At 45.0% G+C, this 20,788-nt stretch overlaps 1 protein-coding gene across 3 annotated transcripts in view; it reads right to left on the bottom strand.

The window, feature by feature from the left end:
- Positions 1 to 1,567: 1,567 nt before the first annotated feature.
- Positions 1,568 to 20,788, bottom strand: part of CFAP298 (cilia and flagella associated protein 298) — a 34,800-nt gene continuing 15,579 nt past the window's right edge. For all 3 annotated transcript variants that reach the window (XM_068266093.1, XM_068266092.1, XM_068266094.1), the window contains exons 4-8: positions 17,554 to 17,621; positions 15,896 to 16,054; positions 11,299 to 11,430; positions 7,629 to 7,724; positions 1,568 to 1,784 (exon numbers count right to left, since the gene is read on the bottom strand). In XM_068266093.1, the coding sequence (XP_068122194.1) occupies positions 1,674 to 1,784; positions 7,629 to 7,724; positions 11,299 to 11,430; positions 15,896 to 16,054; positions 17,554 to 17,621 (566 nt within the window). In that variant the 3' untranslated portion in view covers positions 1,568 to 1,673. The remainder of the gene's footprint in view (positions 1,785 to 7,628; positions 7,725 to 11,298; positions 11,431 to 15,895; positions 16,055 to 17,553; positions 17,622 to 20,788) is intronic.

Below are 20,788 nucleotides of genomic sequence, written 5' to 3'. Positions count from 1 at the left end.
ATTCAGAAATGGAAGGAGTATGGCACAACTGTAAACCTACCAAGACAAGGCCGTCCACCTAAACTCACAGGCCGAACAAGGAGGTCTCTGATCAGAAATACAGTCAAGAGGCCCATGGTGACTCTGGATGAGCTGCAGAGATCTACAGCTCAGGTGGGGGAATATGTAGATAGGACAACTATTAGTCGAGCACTGCACAAAGTTGGCCTTTATGGAAGAGTGGCAAGAAGAAAGCAATTGTTAACAGAAAAGCATAAGAAGTCTCGTTTGCAGTTTGCCACAAGCCATGTGAGGGACACAGCAAACATGTGGAAGAAGGTGCTCTGGTCAGATGAGACCAAAATGGAACTTTTTGGCCAAAATGCAAAACGCTATGCGTGGCGGAAAACACACATCACTCTGAACACACCATCTCCACTGTCAAATATGGTGGTGGCAGCATCATGCTCTAGGGGTGCTTCTCTTCAGCAGGGACAGGGAAGCTGGTCAGAGTTGATGGGAAGATGGGTGGAGCCAAATAAAGGGCAATCTTGGAAGAAAACCTCTTGGAGTCTGCAAAAGACTAGAGATTGGGGTGGAGGTTCACCTTCCAGCAGGGCAACGACCCTAAACATAAAGCCAGGGCAACAATGGAATGGTTTAAAACAAAACATATCCATGTGTTAGAATGGCCCAGTCAAAGTCCAGATCTAAATCCAATCGAGAATCTGTGGCAAGATCTGAAAAGTGCTGTTCACAAACACTGTCCATCCAATCTGACTGAGCTGATTCATGTTTGTGGAAGTAAAGGAGGCGAGTCTGTGCAGGGGCTAATGCAGACCTCACTGCGGTATGATTTTTTTCCCCTGCTTTTATGCTGGGGATACACGGTAAGTTTCTGTACCGTGTATCGACCAGCTGATCCGGCCAGCTGATAATATTCAGATAATATGCAGCTGGCCCGATCAAGCCGCTCGACCCCTGCCCGCTCGATCCCCGCCGGCGGACAATGGCAGGGAATCGAGCGCTGATAAGGAAGCGCCGGCGGGGACGCTAATCGGCCACCGGATCGACCAGTGTATTCCCAGCATTAGGGTCTAAAAGCTCATGAAAAAAATTGCACCGCTTTTAGACTCTAAAATCCAGAAATAATCATACCGCTAGGGAGGATAAAGTGAACCCAAGGTGAATAAAATAAAAAATAGATACCTAAGAAGAGGGAAGCCTCTGAATCCCAGAAAGACATCCGAGCTTGTCTGATTTCTGATTGGAACCACACTTCTTTTCATGCACGAGTGCAGCCGTTCGGAGCTTTCCCAAGTATGGCCGCACCTGTGCAGTAATCCACAGGCTTCTACCCAGATAAGTATCTTGTTTTATTGGTTGGGATTTGCCTCCGTTTTACTTCAACCAATCCCCTACTGAGACTGTCCTCCAATCCCTGACCATCCCCAAAAGGTCACACATGGTCCTGCCACACACGAGTTGTGAACTTTGAGACACAGAGATTTGTTCCTTGTTCTAAATACAGTTGTTGGAACTCTCAGTGCCCTACAATATATCTACTCCACTCAGAAACCACTAGAGATTATAGATCCAGAGACAAATAAACCCAACTTTATTTATACAGGACATGATGTGACAAATAAAACTTGTCTAGTTATTTAAGAGATGCTGAATATGCTTGTGTGCTCTCACCCCGGCCTCCATTTAATATCTTTCACACCCTGAAATTGCCTTTTTAAAGAGCTGCTGTCTGCCCAGTCAGAGTTCATATACGACACGTCTTCATCCTCTTCAAGCTTCTGCAACCAAGAAACACACAATTCTGTGTTAGATGGCAAAAATTGTACACAAGATATCCAAAGTAAAATAAAGGAGCTTGAGGCTGGGAGCACACTAAGCAATGCAGAAAACCATGCATTTTCTGTATTGTGTTTTTCATTGCATTTTTGTATGCGCTTGCATTTCCCACGGTTCTTGGTGCGTTTGTGTTTTGTAAAATTTTTCCTTTATTAGTGGTGAAAAATACAGTACAGGTAGTCCCTGACTTAGTAACGACCCGCCGATACGAACGACATGGATTCTGTGTTTCCATGGGAACAAGTAAAAAAACATTTTTCAAATTGGACTTTTAGTTTTTTTAGAAAATCGGTTTTAAAAAGTTCAAAGAAAAAATGGCTTTTAAACTTGTATAAGCAGGTACAGAGGGCAAAGGTGGCACAGATGGAGACACTGGAGGCAGAGGGGACAGAGATGGCACAATGTTCTGACTTAAGAACAGATTCAGGTTAAGAACAAACCTACAGTCCCTCTTGTTCGTTAACTGGGGACTACCTGTATATTAAAAAAAAAAAAATGCACCAAAAGCGCATGTGAAAACCCAGTCCTCTGCATCTCCACTGATACACATTATGCGTGTTTTACATATGCTTTTCAAAATGATGTAGCAAGTTGTGCATGTTGAAAATTGCACTCCGTGAAATGCACATCTATGCATTTTTACATGCGGCCCATAGGCTTTCATTAACAGCTAAAATGCTAGCGTTTTCTGCAACAGTAGCAGTTCTGCCTAGTGTGTTCCTAGCCTGAATTGTGCCTAGTGTGTTCCTAGCCTGAATTGTGCCTAGTGTGTTCCTAGCCTGAATTGTGCCTAGTGTGTTCCTAGCCTGAGTTGTGCCTAGTGTGTTCCTAGCCCGAGTTCTGCCTAGTGTGTTCCTAGCCCGAGTTGTGCCTAGTGTGTTCCTAGCCCGAGTTGTGCCTAGTGTGTTCCTAGCCCGAGTTCTGCCTAGTGTGTTCCTAGCCCGAGTTCTGCCTAGTGTGTTCCTAGCCCGAGTTCTGCCTAGTGTGTTCCTAGCCCGAGTTCTGCCTAGTGTGTTCCTAGCCCGAGTTCTGCCTAGTGTGTTCCTAGCCCGAGTTCTGCCTAGTGTGTTCCTAGCCCGAGTTGTGCCTAGTGTGTTCCTAGCCTGAGTTGTGCCTAGTGTGTTCCTAGCCTGAGTTGTGCCTAGTGTGTTCCTAACCTGAGTTATGCCTAGTGTGTTCCTAACCTGAGTTGTGCCTAGTGTGTTCCTAGCCTGAGTTGTGCCTAGTGTGTTCCTAGCCTGAGTTGTGCCTAGTGTGTTCCTAGCCTGAGTTGTGCCTAGTGTGTTCCTAGCCTGAATTGTGCCTAGTGTGTTCCTAGCCTGAGTTGTGCCTAGTGTGTTCCTAGCCTGAGTTGTGCCTAGTGTGTTCCTAGCCTGAGTTGTGCCTAGTGTGTTCCTAGCCCGAGTTCTGCCTAGTGTGTTCCTAGCCCGAGTTGTGCCTAGTGTGTTCCTAGCCTGAGTTGTGCCTAGTGTGTTCCTAGCCTGAGTTGTGCCTAGTGTGTTCCTAGCCTGAGTTGTGCCTAGTGTGTTCCTAGCCTGAATTGTGCCTAGTGTGTTCCTAGCCTGAATTGTGCCTAGTGTGTTCCTAGCCTGAGTTGTGCCTAGTGTGTTCCTAGCCCGAGTTCTGCCTAGTGTGTTCCTAGCCCGAGTTGTGCCTAGTGTGTTCCTAGCCCGAGTTCTGCCTAGTGTGTTCCTAGCCCGAGTTCTGCCTAGTGTGTTCCTAGCCCGAGTTCTGCCTAGTGTGTTCCTAGCCCGAGTTCTGCCTAGTGTGTTCCTAGCCCGAGTTCTGCCTAGTGTGTTCCTAGCCCGAGTTCTGCCTAGTGTGTTCCTAGCCCGAGTTCTGCCTAGTGTGTTCCTAGCCCGAGTTGTGCCTAGTGTGTTCCTAGCCCGAGTTGTGCCTAGTGTGTTCCTAGCCCGAGTTGTGCCTAGTGTGTTCCTAGCCCGAGTTGTGCCTAGTGTGTTCCTAGCCTGAGTTGTGCCTAGTGTGTTCCTAGCCTGAGTTGTGCCTAGTGTGTTCCTAGCCTGAGTTGTGCCTAGTGTGTTCCTAGCCTGAGTTGTGCCTAGTGTGTTCCTAGCCTGAGTTCTGCCTAGTGTGTTCCTAGCCCGAGTTCTGCCTAGTGTGTTCCTAGCCCGAGTTCTGCCTAGTGTGTTCCTAGCCCGAGTTCTGCCTAGTGTGTTCCTAGCCCGAGTTGTGCCTAGTGTGTTCCTAGCCTGAGTTGTGCCTAGTGTGTTCCTAGCCTGAGTTGTGCCTAGTGTGTTCCTAGCCTGAGTTGTGCCTAGTGTGTTCCTAGCCTGAGTTGTGCCTAGTGTGTTCCTAGCCTGAGTTGTGCCTAGTGTGTTCCTAGCCTGAGTTGTGCCTAGTGTGTTCCTAGCCTGAGTTGTGCCTAGTGTGTTCCTAGCCTGAGTTGTGCCTAGTGTGTTCCTAGCCTGACAACTTCTGCAGAGCTTTACAGAGTATATAGATGTAGCAGTAGAGTAGAGTTTATAGTTATGTCACTCTATGATCCCTGCCATAATCCTATATCCATCATAGTCTAAGGTGAAGGCTGGAAGAAGTTAATTTCTATGTTTTTGGGAAGTGGGAAGAAACCCACACAAACACTGGGACAAGGGCAGGGCAGTTTCTAGGCTAAATTGCACCAACGGCGAGGCTGTAAAAACCACTAAAGGTTTTTATCCAGTATAGTTTTCATATAGATTGATTCTTGCTGTAATTTGATCAAAATTACAATTGATGTGACATGTTGCTCTATAAATTTTGATTGGAACGGATGAATCTGCTGGTGAAAATGAAATGGTGTATGGCCAACTTAAAGGGACCTGAAGTGAGAGGGATATGGAGGCTGCCATATTTATTTCTTTTTAAACAATGCCAGTTGCCTGGGTCTCCTGCTGATCGTCTGCCACTGATATTTAAAAAAAAAAAAAATGCAAGAGGATCAGCACAGCTTAAAGAGAACCTGGAGGTGGGTTCTAAGAATCCTATTAGCACACAGAGCCTGGGTCTGCATATAATGCCCAGCCTCTGTTGCTATACTGACTCCTCCCAGCCCCCCCCCCCCCCCCGCGCTTTCCTGTCCCCCATAAATCAAACGCCGTGCTAGCGACATTGCTAGCCGGCTGTTTACCTCTACACTTGTTACTCTCGCCGCTCCCCCGCCTGCTCTATGTTGCCGCTCCCCGCCTGCATCCTTTCCCTCCCCGCTGATTGGAGGGAAGGGTTCTCTTTAGAAGTTTGGAGGGAAGGTTCTCTTTAAAGTAAATATAGCTCTTTATTACATGAAAAAAGCAAGACCGTTGTGTTTCAGACATGGTGGTCCTTTCTCAAACTGCACATGGCCATTAATATTTTTAGGCATAGACCCTAAACAAGCATGCAGATCAGATGTTACTGACAAGATTAGCCGCATGTTTGTTTCAGGTGTGTGATTCAGCCAAAGATCAGCAAGACAGCCATGCAACTTGCATTTTTGTAAAAAGGAAATAAATATGGCAAGCCTCCATATACCTCTTGCTTCAGGTTGCCTTTAAAGGAAACCAGAGAGGAATAATTAAAAGTTATTTATGCATACCTGGGGCTTCCCGCAGCTGCAGAAACCCTAATCGCTCCCACGCTGCAGTCCTCAGCTTCCTCCGTTCGCCGGTGCGGGTCCCGTCACTTCAGCCTGACTGGCCAGTCGATCGTAGCTGAAGTGCGCTCCTTGCGTACCTCTCCAGCGGCTGCTGGAGAGATACGCAAACAGCGCACTTTACTGGCGTAGGCTGGCCACGCCCCCTGGAAGGACGGGACCCGCACTGGCGAACGGAGGAATCTGAGAACCGCAGCGTGGGAGCGATTAGGGTTTCTGCAGCTGCGGGAAGCCCCAGGTATGTATCAATAACTTTTAATTATTCCTCTCTGGTTCTCTTTAAAGAGGACCTGAACTCAGAACTTCCTCTCTGTTCTAAAAAATACGCAGCAGCATAAGACCCTTTAACCACTTGAGGACTGCAGGGCTAAACCCCCCTAGTGACCAGGCCATTTTTAGCAAAATTGGCCACTGCAGCTTTAAGGCCAAGCTGCAGGGCTGCACAACATTTCCCCCCCCCCTTTTCTCCCCACCAACAGAGCTCTCTGTTGGTGGGATCTGATCGCTCCCCCCATGTTTATTTTTCTTTAAATAAATATTATTGTTTTTTTGTTTTTTCTAAAAACCCTGTTACTTTAAATGTATTCCCTCCCTCCCTCCCTCCCCACAGCCAGCCAATTACGGCGATCGGCTGTCATAGGCTTCTGCCTATGAGAGCCGATCGCTCTCTTGTCCCCATGGGACACGGCTGTCCCCAGTGCAGCGCTGCTGCTCATCGCAGCGCTGCACCAAGTAAATAGACGGCGTGATCGCCGTCTAACAGTCTCCCGAGCGGCAATAGCCGCTCGGAGACTGAAGGCGTGGCGGAGCTCCGCCCTCCGTGCATGAGATGCGCGCGCACCATGCGCGCGATCTCATGCAAAATAGAGCCCCAGGACTTTACGCCAATTGGCGTTAGGCGGTCCTGGGGCTGCCGCCGCGGCCACGCCTACTGGCGTGACGCGGGCGGCAGAAGGTTAAAGAAAAACATTTTTTTACAGCTGATACAAATCCTGCAATTAATCTGCAGTGTTTCTACTTCCTGCTTTCATGGAAGCAGACATATCGCTAACATCATGCGGTTTCAAATGAGCTTATCTGCCATGGCAGTCAGCTGACACAGGGCAAAGATCACATTACAACTTGTGATTAGACACAAAAGAGGAAATTAGACAGGCTTAAAGGACAACTGAAGTGAGAAGAATATGAAGCCTGCCATATTTATTTCCTGGGCATTAACTTTTCATTGTGTAGGGCCCCTTTTAGCTTTAAAGAAACGGGGTCCTACACAATATAAGTGAGAAGTATATGGAGGCTGCCATATTTATTTTCTTTTAAACAATACCAGCTGCCTGGCAGCCCTGCTGATCTGTTTGTCTGAATCACACACCAGAAACAAGCATGCAGCTAATCTTGTCAGATCTGACAATAATGTCAAAAACACCTGATCTGCTGCATGCTTGTTCAGAGTCTATGGCTAAAAGTATTGGAGGCAGACGATCAGCAGGATATCCAGGCAACTGGTATTGTTTAAAACAGGAGTGTCAAACTCAAATACAAAGTGGGCCGAAATTGTACACTGGGACCAAGTCGTGGGCTAACCTCAATGTCTAGTGGCCACATTCCTCCCTTATAAAGTTCCCTGATGTCTAATCGCCCCCTCCCCTATAAAAGTTCCCTGGTGTCTAGAGACCCCCAGCCTCCCCTATACTTTTCCCTGGTGTTTAGTGCTTTCCCCTATCTCCCCCATATGGCTTCCCTGATTTTTTAGGGCTTCACCTCCAATATAGCTTCCTTGGTGGTCTAGAGTGGGCCAAACATAATGCACAGTGGGGAAACCACTTGAGGGCCAAATTTAATGGCTCGGAGGGCCAAATTTGGCCCGCGGGCCTGAGTTTGACATGTATGGTTTAAAAGGAAATAAATATGGCAGCCTCCATATACCTCCTGCTTCAGCTGTCCTTTAACTCTCTAAATTCATACAGGGTGCATTTCTCTGTTTTCCTTCTGTCCTGTGCCCGGAGTTCAGGTCCACTTTAAGGTTAGCATAAGACATTGTTACGCTATAGAAGCAGCAGAGTACTCATGATTTGCAGAGCGGTGAATGTTTTTACATGGTGTAAATTCTAATGTTCCATGTGCAGCACAGCTTTGATGGACGCACAGCCAGAAGAGTTACCTTCAGCTCCTCCTGTCTCTTGTAGAAATGCAGCATCATTTGCTTCTGCTGTTCGTCTGATAAAGCCGGTTCTCTCGCCGGGGCTCCATGTCCTCTCTATACAGATTCCAAGCACAAGTTTATATTGCAGTAACCAGGTACAAACACAGACACAAATACTGAACAAAGACACAAACACTATGAGGCTGATATACGAAGGCTGGAGAACATTATTAAAGAGGAACTTTACTGAATATAACGCAATTAATAAAATTACTTATTTTTTTACAGTAGAACTTTCTAAAGTATTTAGTCAGCGTTTGTCCTTTCCTCACCCTGATTTACATTCTGAAATTTATCACGTCTTTAGTCCTGTCGGGTGCAGCTCTGTAGAATGTTTGTTTACTGTGTGTTCCAAAGTCATCAGGAATAACACCTGGTGTCTGCTCTGCGAGGAGAAATCTGCATAACTAAGCAGGTAAGGCCAAGCATCATTGGGAGGGTGGGCTACATACTAATATACAGCTATATGAAGTGTTTCTGATGCTGAAAGTTACTGTTAAAGTGGGTATCATGAATAATTGACTGCATTCTACTTAATGTCACTACAGCACCTCTTTACAGGTGCGTACACACCTTTGAGCAAAGTAGCCCGTTGGGGATCGGGACCTGATCCCTTTGGGCGACTTCGCTGGGCCGAGCTGCACAGGCAGGAGGCAGCTCTTTAGCTGACAACATGCTGTGTAGCTATGTGGGGAGATAAAGGGACAACGGAGCAGCAGGTGGGGGAGTCGCATGAACAAAAAGATCGTCCGTTGCTCGAGTGAGTTAATTCGCCGGGTGGATCATTGGTGAGTCGCCAGGTAAGGAAAATTAAAAAAAAAAAAAAATGAAAGAAAAGAAACCGTATTTAATTTCACCTCTGGTATCCTTTAAGTAAATCAAAAAGAAAAATAAGGTAGCTTTAACTGGACAACTTTTTTCTGTTCTACAGGAAATGTAATCACTCCTACATAGCAACTTCTTTAGTCCAAATGAGTTAAGGAGATAACTAGGAATGTAAACCCTCCTTCGACCCCTCACTACCCTCCAACTACCGCCCTATCTCCCTCCTCCTATTTGCCTCAAAACTCCTTGAGCGTCTGGTTCACAAATGCCTGACCCAATACCTCAATGCCAACTCCCTACTCGACCCACTGCAATCTGGATTTCAGCCTGCCCACTTAGCCGAAACAGCTCTTAGGGCTCTTTCACATCAGAGCTTGCGTTGGAGAACGCTCAAAGCATACGTTTTGTTGTATGCGTTTTAATGCGTTTTGCACTGCAGTGCACTGCAGTGAGTGTGCGTTTTTAATCCGTTTTCAATGCGTTACAGGACATAGGAAAACGCAGGTAATTTTTTTTTCTTTTAGTTTTCAACTTTCTACATTGTTCCTCTGTTGCATTCTGGGACTGATTGCCTGCGTTAACGGATTAAAAACGCGCATAGTGTGCTTTTTACATTGACTAACATTGTAACGCATAAAGCTAGCGTTGGCCGAAAAACTGCGCCTGGGTGCAGTGTAACGCAACGCACAAAAAGGCTGCGTTATATGTGAAAGCTAAAATGAAAGTCTATGGACTTTCATTTCACCTTGGGTAACGCAAACTTTATCCTTTGCGTTGAAACGCAGAAAATATGCCCTAATGTGAAAGAGCCCTTACCACAGTGATCAATGACCTTGCCTAAGCTAAAGCTGAAGGCAAAAACTCTATTCTCCTCCTTCTTGACCTTTCAGCAGCTTTTGACACAGTAGATCATCCCCCACTCCTCCAGTCCATGGGCATTCATGACCTCACCCTGGCCTGGCTCTCATCCTACCTCTCCAACCGCTCCTTCAGGCCCTCTTTCAATGAGTCCTCATCCACCGCAAAACAGCTCTCGGTGAGAGTACCCAAGGCTAGGTCCTTGGCCCCCTACTGTTTTCGCTATACACAACCTCCATTGGCAAGGTTATCTTCCCCATGGGTTTTAACTATCATCTGAATGCAGATGACACCCAGATCTACCTCCACACCCCTGACATATCCACCACTACCATGGACAAGGTCTCCTCCTGATTATCAGCAATCTCTTCCTGGATGTCTGGTAGGTACCTGAAACTAAACCTGGACAAAATGGAATTTATGATCTTCCCACCCTGGCCATGCCTAAACCTCCCAGATGTGCATGTCACTGTTAACTACACTGCCATTCGCCCTATTCTCTCAAGCCCGCTGTCTGGGTGTCACCCTGGACTCTGCACTCTCCTTCACCCCCCACATACAAAACCTCACAAAGTCATGCATTTTCCAATTCTGCAACATCTGCAAGATCTGCTCTTTCCTGACCTCTGTCACCACCAAACTCCTCATCCATGCATTTATAATTTCCCACCTTGACTACTGCAATACCCTTCTGTCTGATCTCCCTATGACCCCCGCATTACCCCACTGCAGTCTGTCATGAATGTGGCAGCTAGAATTATCCACTCCTCCCATTGCTCCACCACAGCAGCTCCCCTCTGTGAATCCCTCCACTGGCTTCCTATCCAGTCCAGAATCAGATTCAAGATACTGTGTCTCGCCTACAAATCGGTCCTAAAACCTGCCCAACCTACATTTCCGATCTTATTCAGAGGTACACACCTATTCGCTCACTCCGCTCTTCCAATGAACTTCGCCTGAACGCCCCCCGCATCACCCAATCTCATGCATGCCTCCAGCACTTCTCAAGAGCTGCTCCAACACTATGGAACTCCCTAACTCCCCCCCATTAGGGCTTGCGCCCTCCTTCAGAATCTTCAAAAAGGCCCTCAAACTGCACCTTTTCACTCTGGCCTACCCCCCTTACTGGTGCTCTAAACCCGCAGCTGAACTCTGGCCCCCTACCTTCTGTGTCCCTTCCTCTCCCTCTAGATTGTAAGCCGTCGGCAGTGTCCTTCTTGTGTCTTCTACCTGTTCACACACCTCCATTACCGTACACCCATCCCATGGATCTGAGTGAAGTCTTGAGTGAACTCGCCTTGCCTAATCGCCATGCTCCCATTCAGTGGCTGACTAAGCATTGCCTTGTACTCATACTGTGCTGCGTGATCTGGTTTGCATGCAGTGTTCTCCCCAGGCTCTTTTAGCCGGGTGCTCTACCCGGCTAGTTTTATTGAGCACCCGTCATTGGCTCACCTCCTCCTATGCTTTAAGCAGAGTTGCTCACAGAAGCACCAGCCCTGCATTCTCTCATCTTGCCCCATTCAGCTACTTTTTCATGCCACCTGGCTGGAAAAAAATTCAGGGAGAACACTGGCATGTATTCCTGTATTGTCTTATTGCTGTATGTCACCCCTAAATATTGTCTGTAACCAGCACTGCGTAATATGTTGGCGATTTATAAATAGAATAAATAAATAATAAAAAAAAAAATGTATAAAGCGATCCACTTACATCAGCCAACAGTTTAGCTAACTGACCCTACACAAATGGTAACAGTTATGTGCCTGTGTTTACCGCCTCCAAACATTCTATGCATTTTAATACATAGGAGTGATGCATGTCTTCTAGAACAGAGGGAGGTGGAGACTACCTTACTTCTGTTTGAATATGGCTGTTTCTTGTACTGAGGTGACAGCATCCCACAAGAACCAGTGTTACTAAGCCAGTCCTGACCGTATATTACCTTCTGAATCTTCACAACGATTTTAGTTTTCTCATTCTTGCCCACATAGTCTACAAGCTTGTGCTTCCTCAGGAGCTCCTTCCCAGCCCACCACAGCTGGGCGTTAGACTCTTCAATCACCATCTGCCCGGCCTACAAGATAAGCATTTGTAGTGATTACAGCAAACCTGAACTAAAAATGAAGTTATGAGAGAGATAATTGTAAGTCTAGTAGTAATATTTAACATTACTTTCCTAGAGTCTCATAATTTTTACTTTCAGCTTAAGAGCTGCAATTGAAATGTGAAATGTAAATAGCAGCCATGTTAGTGTGAGATACGATCTGGTTCATTCAGCTCCTAGGGGAGAGATGTTTTAAGCACTATATAATAATCAGGAGTCTTTGTGCAGACAGTTAAAAGTGTTTTAGCTTCAGTTTACTTTCAGGAGAGTTGAATTCCACAGCTGGTTTGCATAGATGAAAGCACTGTGTTTTTGTCAAATGCAAATAAAATAAAAAAAAGGTGAACACTGACAAGCTCTTGGTACTACATGTACTCGTATATATTTTGTTGTCTTTCCAGGTACATTTTAGATGTAATCATTGTACAAAAACAAGGATCGCACTTTTTAATCAGATCCATGGTACAAAAGCAGGGCATAAATCAGCATGTATAAAAGTATTTACATCCTCTATCATCAAAAACAATAACAACAACAATAAGTAAAAGTAAAGGTTGTTATTATTGTATAATAATAATAATAATGGAAGTAATGTGAATAAGATAGCAGTTGTGGTCCTGCAGGACTATAGAATACTAATACCAAATTGAAGCCATGAACAAAAATCTGGTTTATCAACCCTACTCAGGAAGCAGAAGATTAGCAAATCAGTAAGAAATTAGTCCAGTTGCTGGTAAAATGGATCATTTTCTACTACTTTTAAATTGCTCACTTGAATGTGAGCAGCGAGGCAAATTATACCTGAAAAGCAACTATAGTATAGCTTACTATAATGAAATTATTCTGTAATTAGCAACTATGACCAGTGGAAATCTTAGTAAAAACCTTGTTACTGGAGCAGAAGTGTGTCAAAATTTAGGTTGACTTCTCCACCTTGGTTAAAGGGAAGCTGCAGATTACTACAGAACATCAGCAAAATGTTTCTCATCGGCAGATGAACTTTAAAGTGTGATGAGCATCTTAATTTACAAATGTGAAGAAGTTCTAATGCCGTGGAAGTTCTAGCCCAACATCGATGTGTAATCAGTCAAAAGAAAATCTCAACAAGACTGACAAAACAGTCTGGAGCTCAGTCCAAGGACAACACATAGATCAGGCTGGGGCCAGAGGACACAAAAGACACCAGCGACACCAGAAGAAGATGAATATGTAAACGCCATCGGTGGGACAATATTTGATCACAGGCCGTGTCTTTCTCAGGGCCTCCCCTTCCCATCATCCATTGTCCTCACAACAATGATGTAGACAGGCCTGAAAATTGGTTGCTCTCAAACAACCCAATTTCCCAACTTTATTGAGTTGCATAACTGGGAAAATAGAGAACAATGTCTACACGGCCTTCGTGACAAAATGTTCTCAACATAAACAGGTCAATTCTTTCTATTAATCAGTTTTCCGAGAACCCTTCAAACAAGAGAGTTCATTCCCATCACATCCTGACAGGACAAAATAAAAAGATCAGCAGAGTAAACATGCCAACTCGCCCGGGCACATACGTGAAAAACTGAACCCAAATCTGATTTCCTGCTACGTATGTGAAAAACAAAACCTAAAGCCCATATATGGGCAAGAAATAATGGCTATCCTTCAAGATTACTAGTTTAAAAAAAATACAAGCTTGGCAGATTATATTTGTGTCCCTAGGGTTGTACAATGGACAAGGCGACATTATCTGCGTATGGAGGAAAAAAGTTTTTGCCATCTATTTAGAAAGGGGTCCTTCACAGTGAGAGTGGTTAAAATCTGGAACATCTTACCTCAGGAAGTAGTTATAGCAACCTCTATATCTGCATTTAAAGGGGGGTTGGATGCTTTCCTTGCTTTGGAGGGCATCCGTGGCTATATTCATTAGGTAATTCCCAGGAGAATTGATACAGGGATTTATCTGACTGCCCTCTGGAGTCAGGAAGGAATTTTTCCCTTTTAAGGCTAATTGGCCCAGGCCTTGTAAGGTTTCTTCGCCTTCCCCTGGATTAACTGGGATATGTGCAGGTTCAGGATGTTGTTTGTTTATTTATTTACTGTATTTATTTTTACTGGTTGGACGTGATGGACAGATTTCTCTTTTCAACAAACTACCGGTAGGTAACTATGTAATATATGATGTCTGATCACTGGAACTGCAAGAACAGGGTGTATGGTGGGAGAACAAGTCAAGAAGCAGCGTGGACTTTAATTGGTATCTGATGTCAGGCTGGCTTGGTCTAAGCTACACTCAATCTATGTGAATTAAATGGCCACACATGAATCTGACTCTAAGGAGTTTTATTCAGCACAGTATCAGTACAGCAAGGGCTAATTGTATTGTGTTTCATTCCTTCTTGTGTTCACTAATGGGGAAACCAGGGCTGTGGATTCGGAAGAAAAATCATCCGACTCCAACTCAGACTCCTCAGTTTATGAATCCACTGACTCAGACTCCTCTAATTCCCATATAACTATCTTGTTGATTGAAAGTATGTAACATAAAAGGCACTTCATCACTGCCAAAGCTTAGGAATTTTAAAGCTATACAGAAAAGTGTCGGTTATCCAGAATTCAGGCAACCGGAAGTCTCAACTAACCGACATGCCTGAGTGATAATGGGGTTTTTGCCTTCGGCGGGTTTTGAGGCTACTTAAATACTTATCGAGTCTCCAGTGATGTGTAGCAGCCTTCTTGCAGCGGTTAGCAGGCTCCTAGCAGCTTCCATGCATGCAAGTTGACGGATCACGTGACCTGGTGCAAGTCAGGTGACATGCTGTTTTGCATGCACAGGGGAAAACGGAAAGTTGCTAGGAGCCCGCTAGCCACTGCAGGAAGGCTGCAACACATCACTGGAGGGCCGCTAAGTATTTGTGGGAGAGGTTTGTGCTTGGCAAGCACGTGTATCCTGCATCAGGTGATCTCCGCTGGTGCCGGATACTCAGGACTCTGCTGTATTAAGATGGCATCTGCTATTGGGAACAAAAAGCTCCTAGCCAGGAAGCTGACACTCTACCCTGTTGGCCATCTCAGCCTGTTATTATACAGACAGACAATGACCTCAATTCACTAAGATCGTGCTGGTGATAATAAAGCGAGAGAAAACTAATCACCACACATCGATCGGTATGTTCAGTGTTAAGGCGCGTACACACACCATATTTTTTTTAAACTACGGGTCATCGGAGCATCAGTCAAAACCAGCCTCATCAGCCTGACGACAGCCTGTACTCACAAGCAAACTGTCGTCAGGACGACCACCCTGCGGGCGGGTCTGACGACCTGTAGTTTAAAAAAATCTGGCGTGTGTATGCGCTTTAAATTCACTAAAGAAACTTGCCTTGTTAAGGTGTAGAGATAAGTTTTCACAGTGAGAGAGTTATCTTATCATTTCTGTCCTTTAGTCACCTCCTCTGTAGTTATTTTCACATGCACGTACATAGGTGTAACTATTCTGCTCAACTATTGCCCAAACTTGGTCTTAGTTGGGTGTGTGTGTGTGTATGCATGGCAGATGTCTAGACGAGCGACTGATAAGAGGTGGTTTGCCCAATCCAACTGGCCGTTAAACTCAAACGACTATTGTGCTGATATCGGGCAGTTGGCCACGTGCGTACAAGTCGTCTGAATGACTTGTACTTGTTTTGAATGCACAGCACAGGGATATTTGGTGTTTCGGGACAGAAAGGGAAGCATCAACATTCTGGAAATCCACTTTAATATATATGATCTGATCTTTCTCCAGAGTAGGTTGATATTTCTATATAAGATGTGCCAATCCACAACCCTTTCTGCTGGCCAAGTCTTGCCATTGTCCCATTATTCTCATATGCAGCCTCATGAGGCAAGTTAGAAGCATCTAGGAAAAACCTTATAAAAGCAATGAGTGTATTTGATTACTGAAGCACTAAGATTTCAAGATTCAGAAAACGCATGCAGGCCATATCGGAATTACATTTATAAAAAAAAGGCACAAGAACCCCAAACTCTGCCTATATTTACCGTATTTTTCGGACCATAGGACACACTTTTTCTCCCCCGAATATGGAGGGAAAAAGTCACTGCGTTTTATGGTCCGATTGTCAGATGTCCCCCTCACATAGGAACCCCCACCGGAAATTAGCTGCCCCTGTCCCCTCACCAGTAACTGGCTGCCCCTGTGTCCCTGACGGTAATTAGCGGCCCACCACTGCGTCTCCGCCGTTAATTAGCTGCCCGTCCCCGCCGGTAATTAGCTGGCCCGTGTCCTGTCCCCCCTGCCTTGTACGTCTCTCTACCGCTATGTAAGCGCCATGTGCAACAAAGGAATAGCAGCGGAATAGCGAGCGCTGCTATGTAAGGTGTGCATAGCGCACGCTCAGCGCAGCTTAATGAATCAAGCTCAATACATGCTTTACCTAAACACACATACCTGTGTTCCAGAGAGGTCCTCATTATTTTCAAACTCCAATCTGATGGGGTCATGTGGAGGTAATTCCATTGGATAGACGATCATTACAGCTCCCCGAAGCTGATCCAAAGCATCATTTACCATGTCCATCGTTAGGCTCACATTAGCCTCTAGTTGTTTCTAGGCAAGTAAAGCATTTTTTAGGAAAATATACCTGGACGTTTGTGATTTGTGTGTGCAAAAGAACATGAACATTTTATATGGACTGAAATGAGCATCATTTGTTTTAACAAAAATAGTTCACAGATTGTTTCCTCTAACTGCTTATTGCTACAGGTCAGACCGCACTGAGCACAAAGCAGCATACAGGCTGAATGAGCTATAGACCAGGTGATCACAAACTAGGCGTAAGGCAGCCTGATGAATGTCCAAGAGAGTCAAACTGAACACCTAAATGCAGTGCGAGTCATACATCAGTCATGAAGAGACTCCAGGACCCAGCCTTATACATACATTATTTAAAGAGAACCCGAGGCGGATTTATGAAATCTTAATAAGACACAGAGGCATGTCCTGTGCACAATGACATGCCTCTGTGTCGTTCTGGACTGGCCCCAGTCCCTCCATGCTCTGCTGCCCAAGCCCCCCCCCCCCCCCCCCAAAATACCACCAGGCTAGCAACAATCTGCTTGTCGCTAGCCTGCTGTTTACTTGAGCTTGTCAATCGGCTACCCTTCCATAGCATGGCTCCATCTCCACCGCTCCCCGCCTCTGCTAGTACTTCCGATTGGAGGAAGCTAGCAGAGGTGGGGAGTGGCAGGGGAGGGAGCCACGATATGGAAGGGTAGCTGATTGACAACCTCAAGTAAATAGCAGCAAGCAGATATTGATGCTAGCCTGTCTGTATTTTTCGGGCTGGGGGGGGGGGGGGGGGGGGGCAGAGGCATGTCATTGTGCACAGGACATGCCATTGTGTCTTATTAAGATTTCATAAATCCGCCTATTGAAATCCTTTATTAAATAGTGGGTATCATAGTGCAGTGTATGGACTGATATTATTCAAGGACAACTGAAGTGAGAATAGCCCCAGCAGGGCTTGGTTCACCAGGGAGTGGGAATTTGGAACTCACTGGATTGTAAAATCAACGGGAACTTATTACTTTTAAATTTTTCCTGCTACAAAATTGGACTGGCAAAAATATATTGTATAAATCAGGGGAGCAACAAGGCATGCCAAGTCCCCTGGCAACCAAAATGATCCTGGGTCTACCCTGCAGATACCCTCCGTCAGAAGTGGCCAGTGATGCCCCCCTGTATCAGTGCAGAGGAGATCTGTGACTATATTTAACTGATCCCTCCTGTTTCCGCTTCCTCCCAGCAGTCACTTGCTCTGTGCAGGATACACACCTCTCAATGTTACAAGATTGGGAGCCGTATGTGCAGCGCAGAGTGAGTGGCTGCTATGAGGAAGAGGAGACTCAACGGTTGAGATGACTAAAGTCACATAGCTCCACTGAGCTAATACTCTTCAAGGTGGGTGGGAGGAGGAGCATGCCCCCATAGCCCCCCCCCCCTCCATCATAAGGGCTATTGTTACGCCCATAGTGTAAACTCACTAGGCTGTACTGGGACTTATTCCACTCACTGGAAATAAAGGCCAATGAGAAGCACAAGATTACCTTGGACATTAAAGCTTTTGCTTCATCCACCGTCTTCAGGAAAACATTCTTCATACTGTCATTTGGAGCTGGAAAATAAAATCACACTTAACACCGATTTCTAGAGAGTCCCGCTGCTTTTTCATATAGATAAGGCACATTGGGGTATATTCGCTTAACAGTGGTAAGCAGAATAAGATGTGTAAAGCCTTATGCATGATGAGGAGAGCTTGTGAAGTGAATCTGTAGTGAGAATAAAAATAAATAGATACTCACCTACAGAGAGGGAAGGCTCTGTGCCCTATAGAGCCTTCCTATTCTCCTCACAATTCCATCGTTCCCCTGCAGGCTTCTCCGTACAAGTCTCCTGCCGTGGGAGATTTTGGAAGCCTTCGGAAGCCCGAGTCCTCCCAAAGACAGGTGGCTCTGTACTGCGCATGCGCGAGTGAGCGAGAAAGTGCATTCGCGCGTGTGCAGCAGCCCATCTTCGGGAGCCCAAAGACTTTTGAAGCCAGCCAAAGCTGAAGATAGCAGGCCACGACCCATCGATCATAGACTGCTAATGGGGGAACGCAGGGATCGTGAAGAGACCGGGAAGGTTCTATAGGACCCAGAGCCTTCTCTCTCCTCAGGTATCTGCTTTTTGTTTTTAATTTCCCTTCAGAATCCCTTTCATACATTGCATGTTATGTTACACACTACTCATTGCGAGCTAAGACTATTCTGCTTATCGTAGTTTAGTGAATACACCCCATTATTTCCCAAACTGGGAAAACTGAAGCTATTTCTGCATGCGAACAGATGGGTGTCTGGAAGCAAGAAAATGGTCCCCAAATCAGATCATAAAATAGAGTCTGATAGTATACCAAAATCACAAATGAGGGTTCCATATATCCTGCTGAGTCCTACACAAAGTATGAAGACTCCTAAATACACTGTAATAAGACATTAATAACACTGTAATAAGACAGGATCTGGGGGGAGGCGGGAGGATAAAGTCTCAACATATAGACAAGATAAGGTAAAAAGACAGTGGGAGCCTAACATTATGGGGGGTGGAGAGGGGGGTGGGGACAGTGTAAAGATTAAGGAGGTTGGTAAAACTTCAAGTAGCCCATTTCAGGTAAACAAAATTGGTAAATGTGGTGGCAAAAATATAAAGTGCATGATAACCAATGCTCGGAGCCTTGCAAATAAAATAGATGAACTAGAGTTCATTCTGAATGACAAAGGCTATGACATTGTGGGAATAACCGAGACATGGATGGATGAAAGTCATGACTGGATAGCCAATTTAAAAGGATACAATGTGTTCAGGAGGGATAGAACAGGGAAAAAAGGTGGAGGGGTTTGTCTCTTTGTTAAGAATTCTTTTACAGCTGTCCTCAACGATGAGATGGAGGAAGATTGCGAAGATGTGGAGTCCGTTTGGGTAAATATTCATGGTGGAAATAAAAGTTGCCAATTGCTTATTGGGGTATGCTACAGACCACCTCATATTAATGAAGCTGCAGAACTGCAATTACTACAGCAAATTGAAAAAGCGGCAAGTAAAAATGAGGTCATAGTTATGGGCGACTTCAACTTTCCAGACATTGACTGGGGTATTGAGGCTACCCATTCTGGTAAAAGCAGCAGATTTCTGGCAGCACTACAGGACAATTACTTGACTCAAATGGTAACGGAACCAACTAGGGGGAATGCGTTACTGGATCTGATCATTTCGAATAGACCAGATAATGTATCAAATGTGCAGGTTCAAGAACATTTGGGAAATAGTGATCACAACATGATAACGTTTGATCTGGTGACTGATAGGCCACGGGGCAGCGGGACCACTAAAACTATGAATTTTAGAAAAGCAAAGTTCAATCAAATTAGGCAGGCACTAAGTTTGGTGAACTGGGATAATGTACTACAAGGGGAGGACACTGAAGGGAAATGGCAAGCTTTTAAACGTATTCTCAATCAATATTGTAGTATGTATATCCCATATGGAAACAAAATGTCTAGGAATAAAAAAAGGCCTCTATGGATGAATAGAAAGGTTAGAGATAAAATGAAGAGGAAAAAGAATGCCTATAAGGTCCTAAAACAGGAGGGGTCCGAGGCTGCACTCAGCAATTACAAGGAGTGCAATAAAAATTGTAAAAAAGAAATTAGGCTAGCAAAGATCGAAGCTGAAAATCAAATCGCTAGGGATATCAAATCTAACCCAAAAAAGTTTTACAAGTACATCAACTCTAAAAAAAGAAAGGTTGACTGTATAGGACTCCTAAAGGATGAAGGTGGAAACTCAATGGTGGATGACCAAGGTAAGGCAGAGTTATTAAATGCTTTCTTTGCTTCTGTCTTTACAAAGGAAACAGCACTGTTGCAAATTACAGAGGCGGAAGAGTCTCAATCTTCTAACTGTAATATTAAATACTTAACGCAGGAAGAAGTAAAGGCAAGACTAAATAAATTAAAAATAGACAAGGCACCTGGCCCGGATGGCATGCATCCTCGGGTCCTAAGGGAATTAAGTTCAGTTATAGATAAACCCCTTTATCTTATCTTTTGTGACTCTCTTGCAACTGGCAGAGTCCCAGTGGATTGGCGTACAGCCCACGTTTTCCCATTATTTAAGAAGGGCAAAAAATCAGATCCAGGAAATTATAGACCTGTAAGCTTAACATCAGTTGTATGCAAACTATTTGAGGGGTTACTAAGAGATACTATACATGACTTCATAGTAGAAAATAATCTTATTTCTCAGCATCAACATGGGTTTACTAAAGACAGGTCCTGTTTGACTAACATGCTCAGCTTTTATGAGGTAGTGAATGCTAATATGGATATTGGGAATGCTGTAGATGTGATATACTTAGACTTTGCTAAGGCCTTCGACACTGTTCCCCACAAAAGTCTGGTGCAAAAGATGAGGATGCAAGGACTGGGGAAGAGTCTGTGTGCTTGGATAGGGAACTGGCTAATGGACAGAAAACAAAGAGTTGTGGTCAATGGATCATACTCAAAATGGGAGACTGTTAGCAGTGGGGTCCCACAGGGGTCTGTACTGGGTCCAGTGCTCTTCAATTTATTTATTAATGACCTAGTGGATACAGTAGTGAGCAATGTTGCTATTTTTGCAGATGATACAAAATTGTGCAGAATCATCAACTCTAAGGAAGATAGTGTTATATTGCAACAGGATCTGGATAGGATGGCTATATGGGCACATACATGGCAGATGAAATTCAATGTTGACAAATGT

Source organism: Hyperolius riggenbachi, chromosome 2, assembly GCF_040937935.1.
Source record: "Hyperolius riggenbachi isolate aHypRig1 chromosome 2, aHypRig1.pri, whole genome shotgun sequence".
Taxonomy (NCBI): Eukaryota; Metazoa; Chordata; class Amphibia; order Anura; family Hyperoliidae; genus Hyperolius; species Hyperolius riggenbachi.
This window is presented reverse-complemented; position numbering and strand designations above follow the sequence as displayed.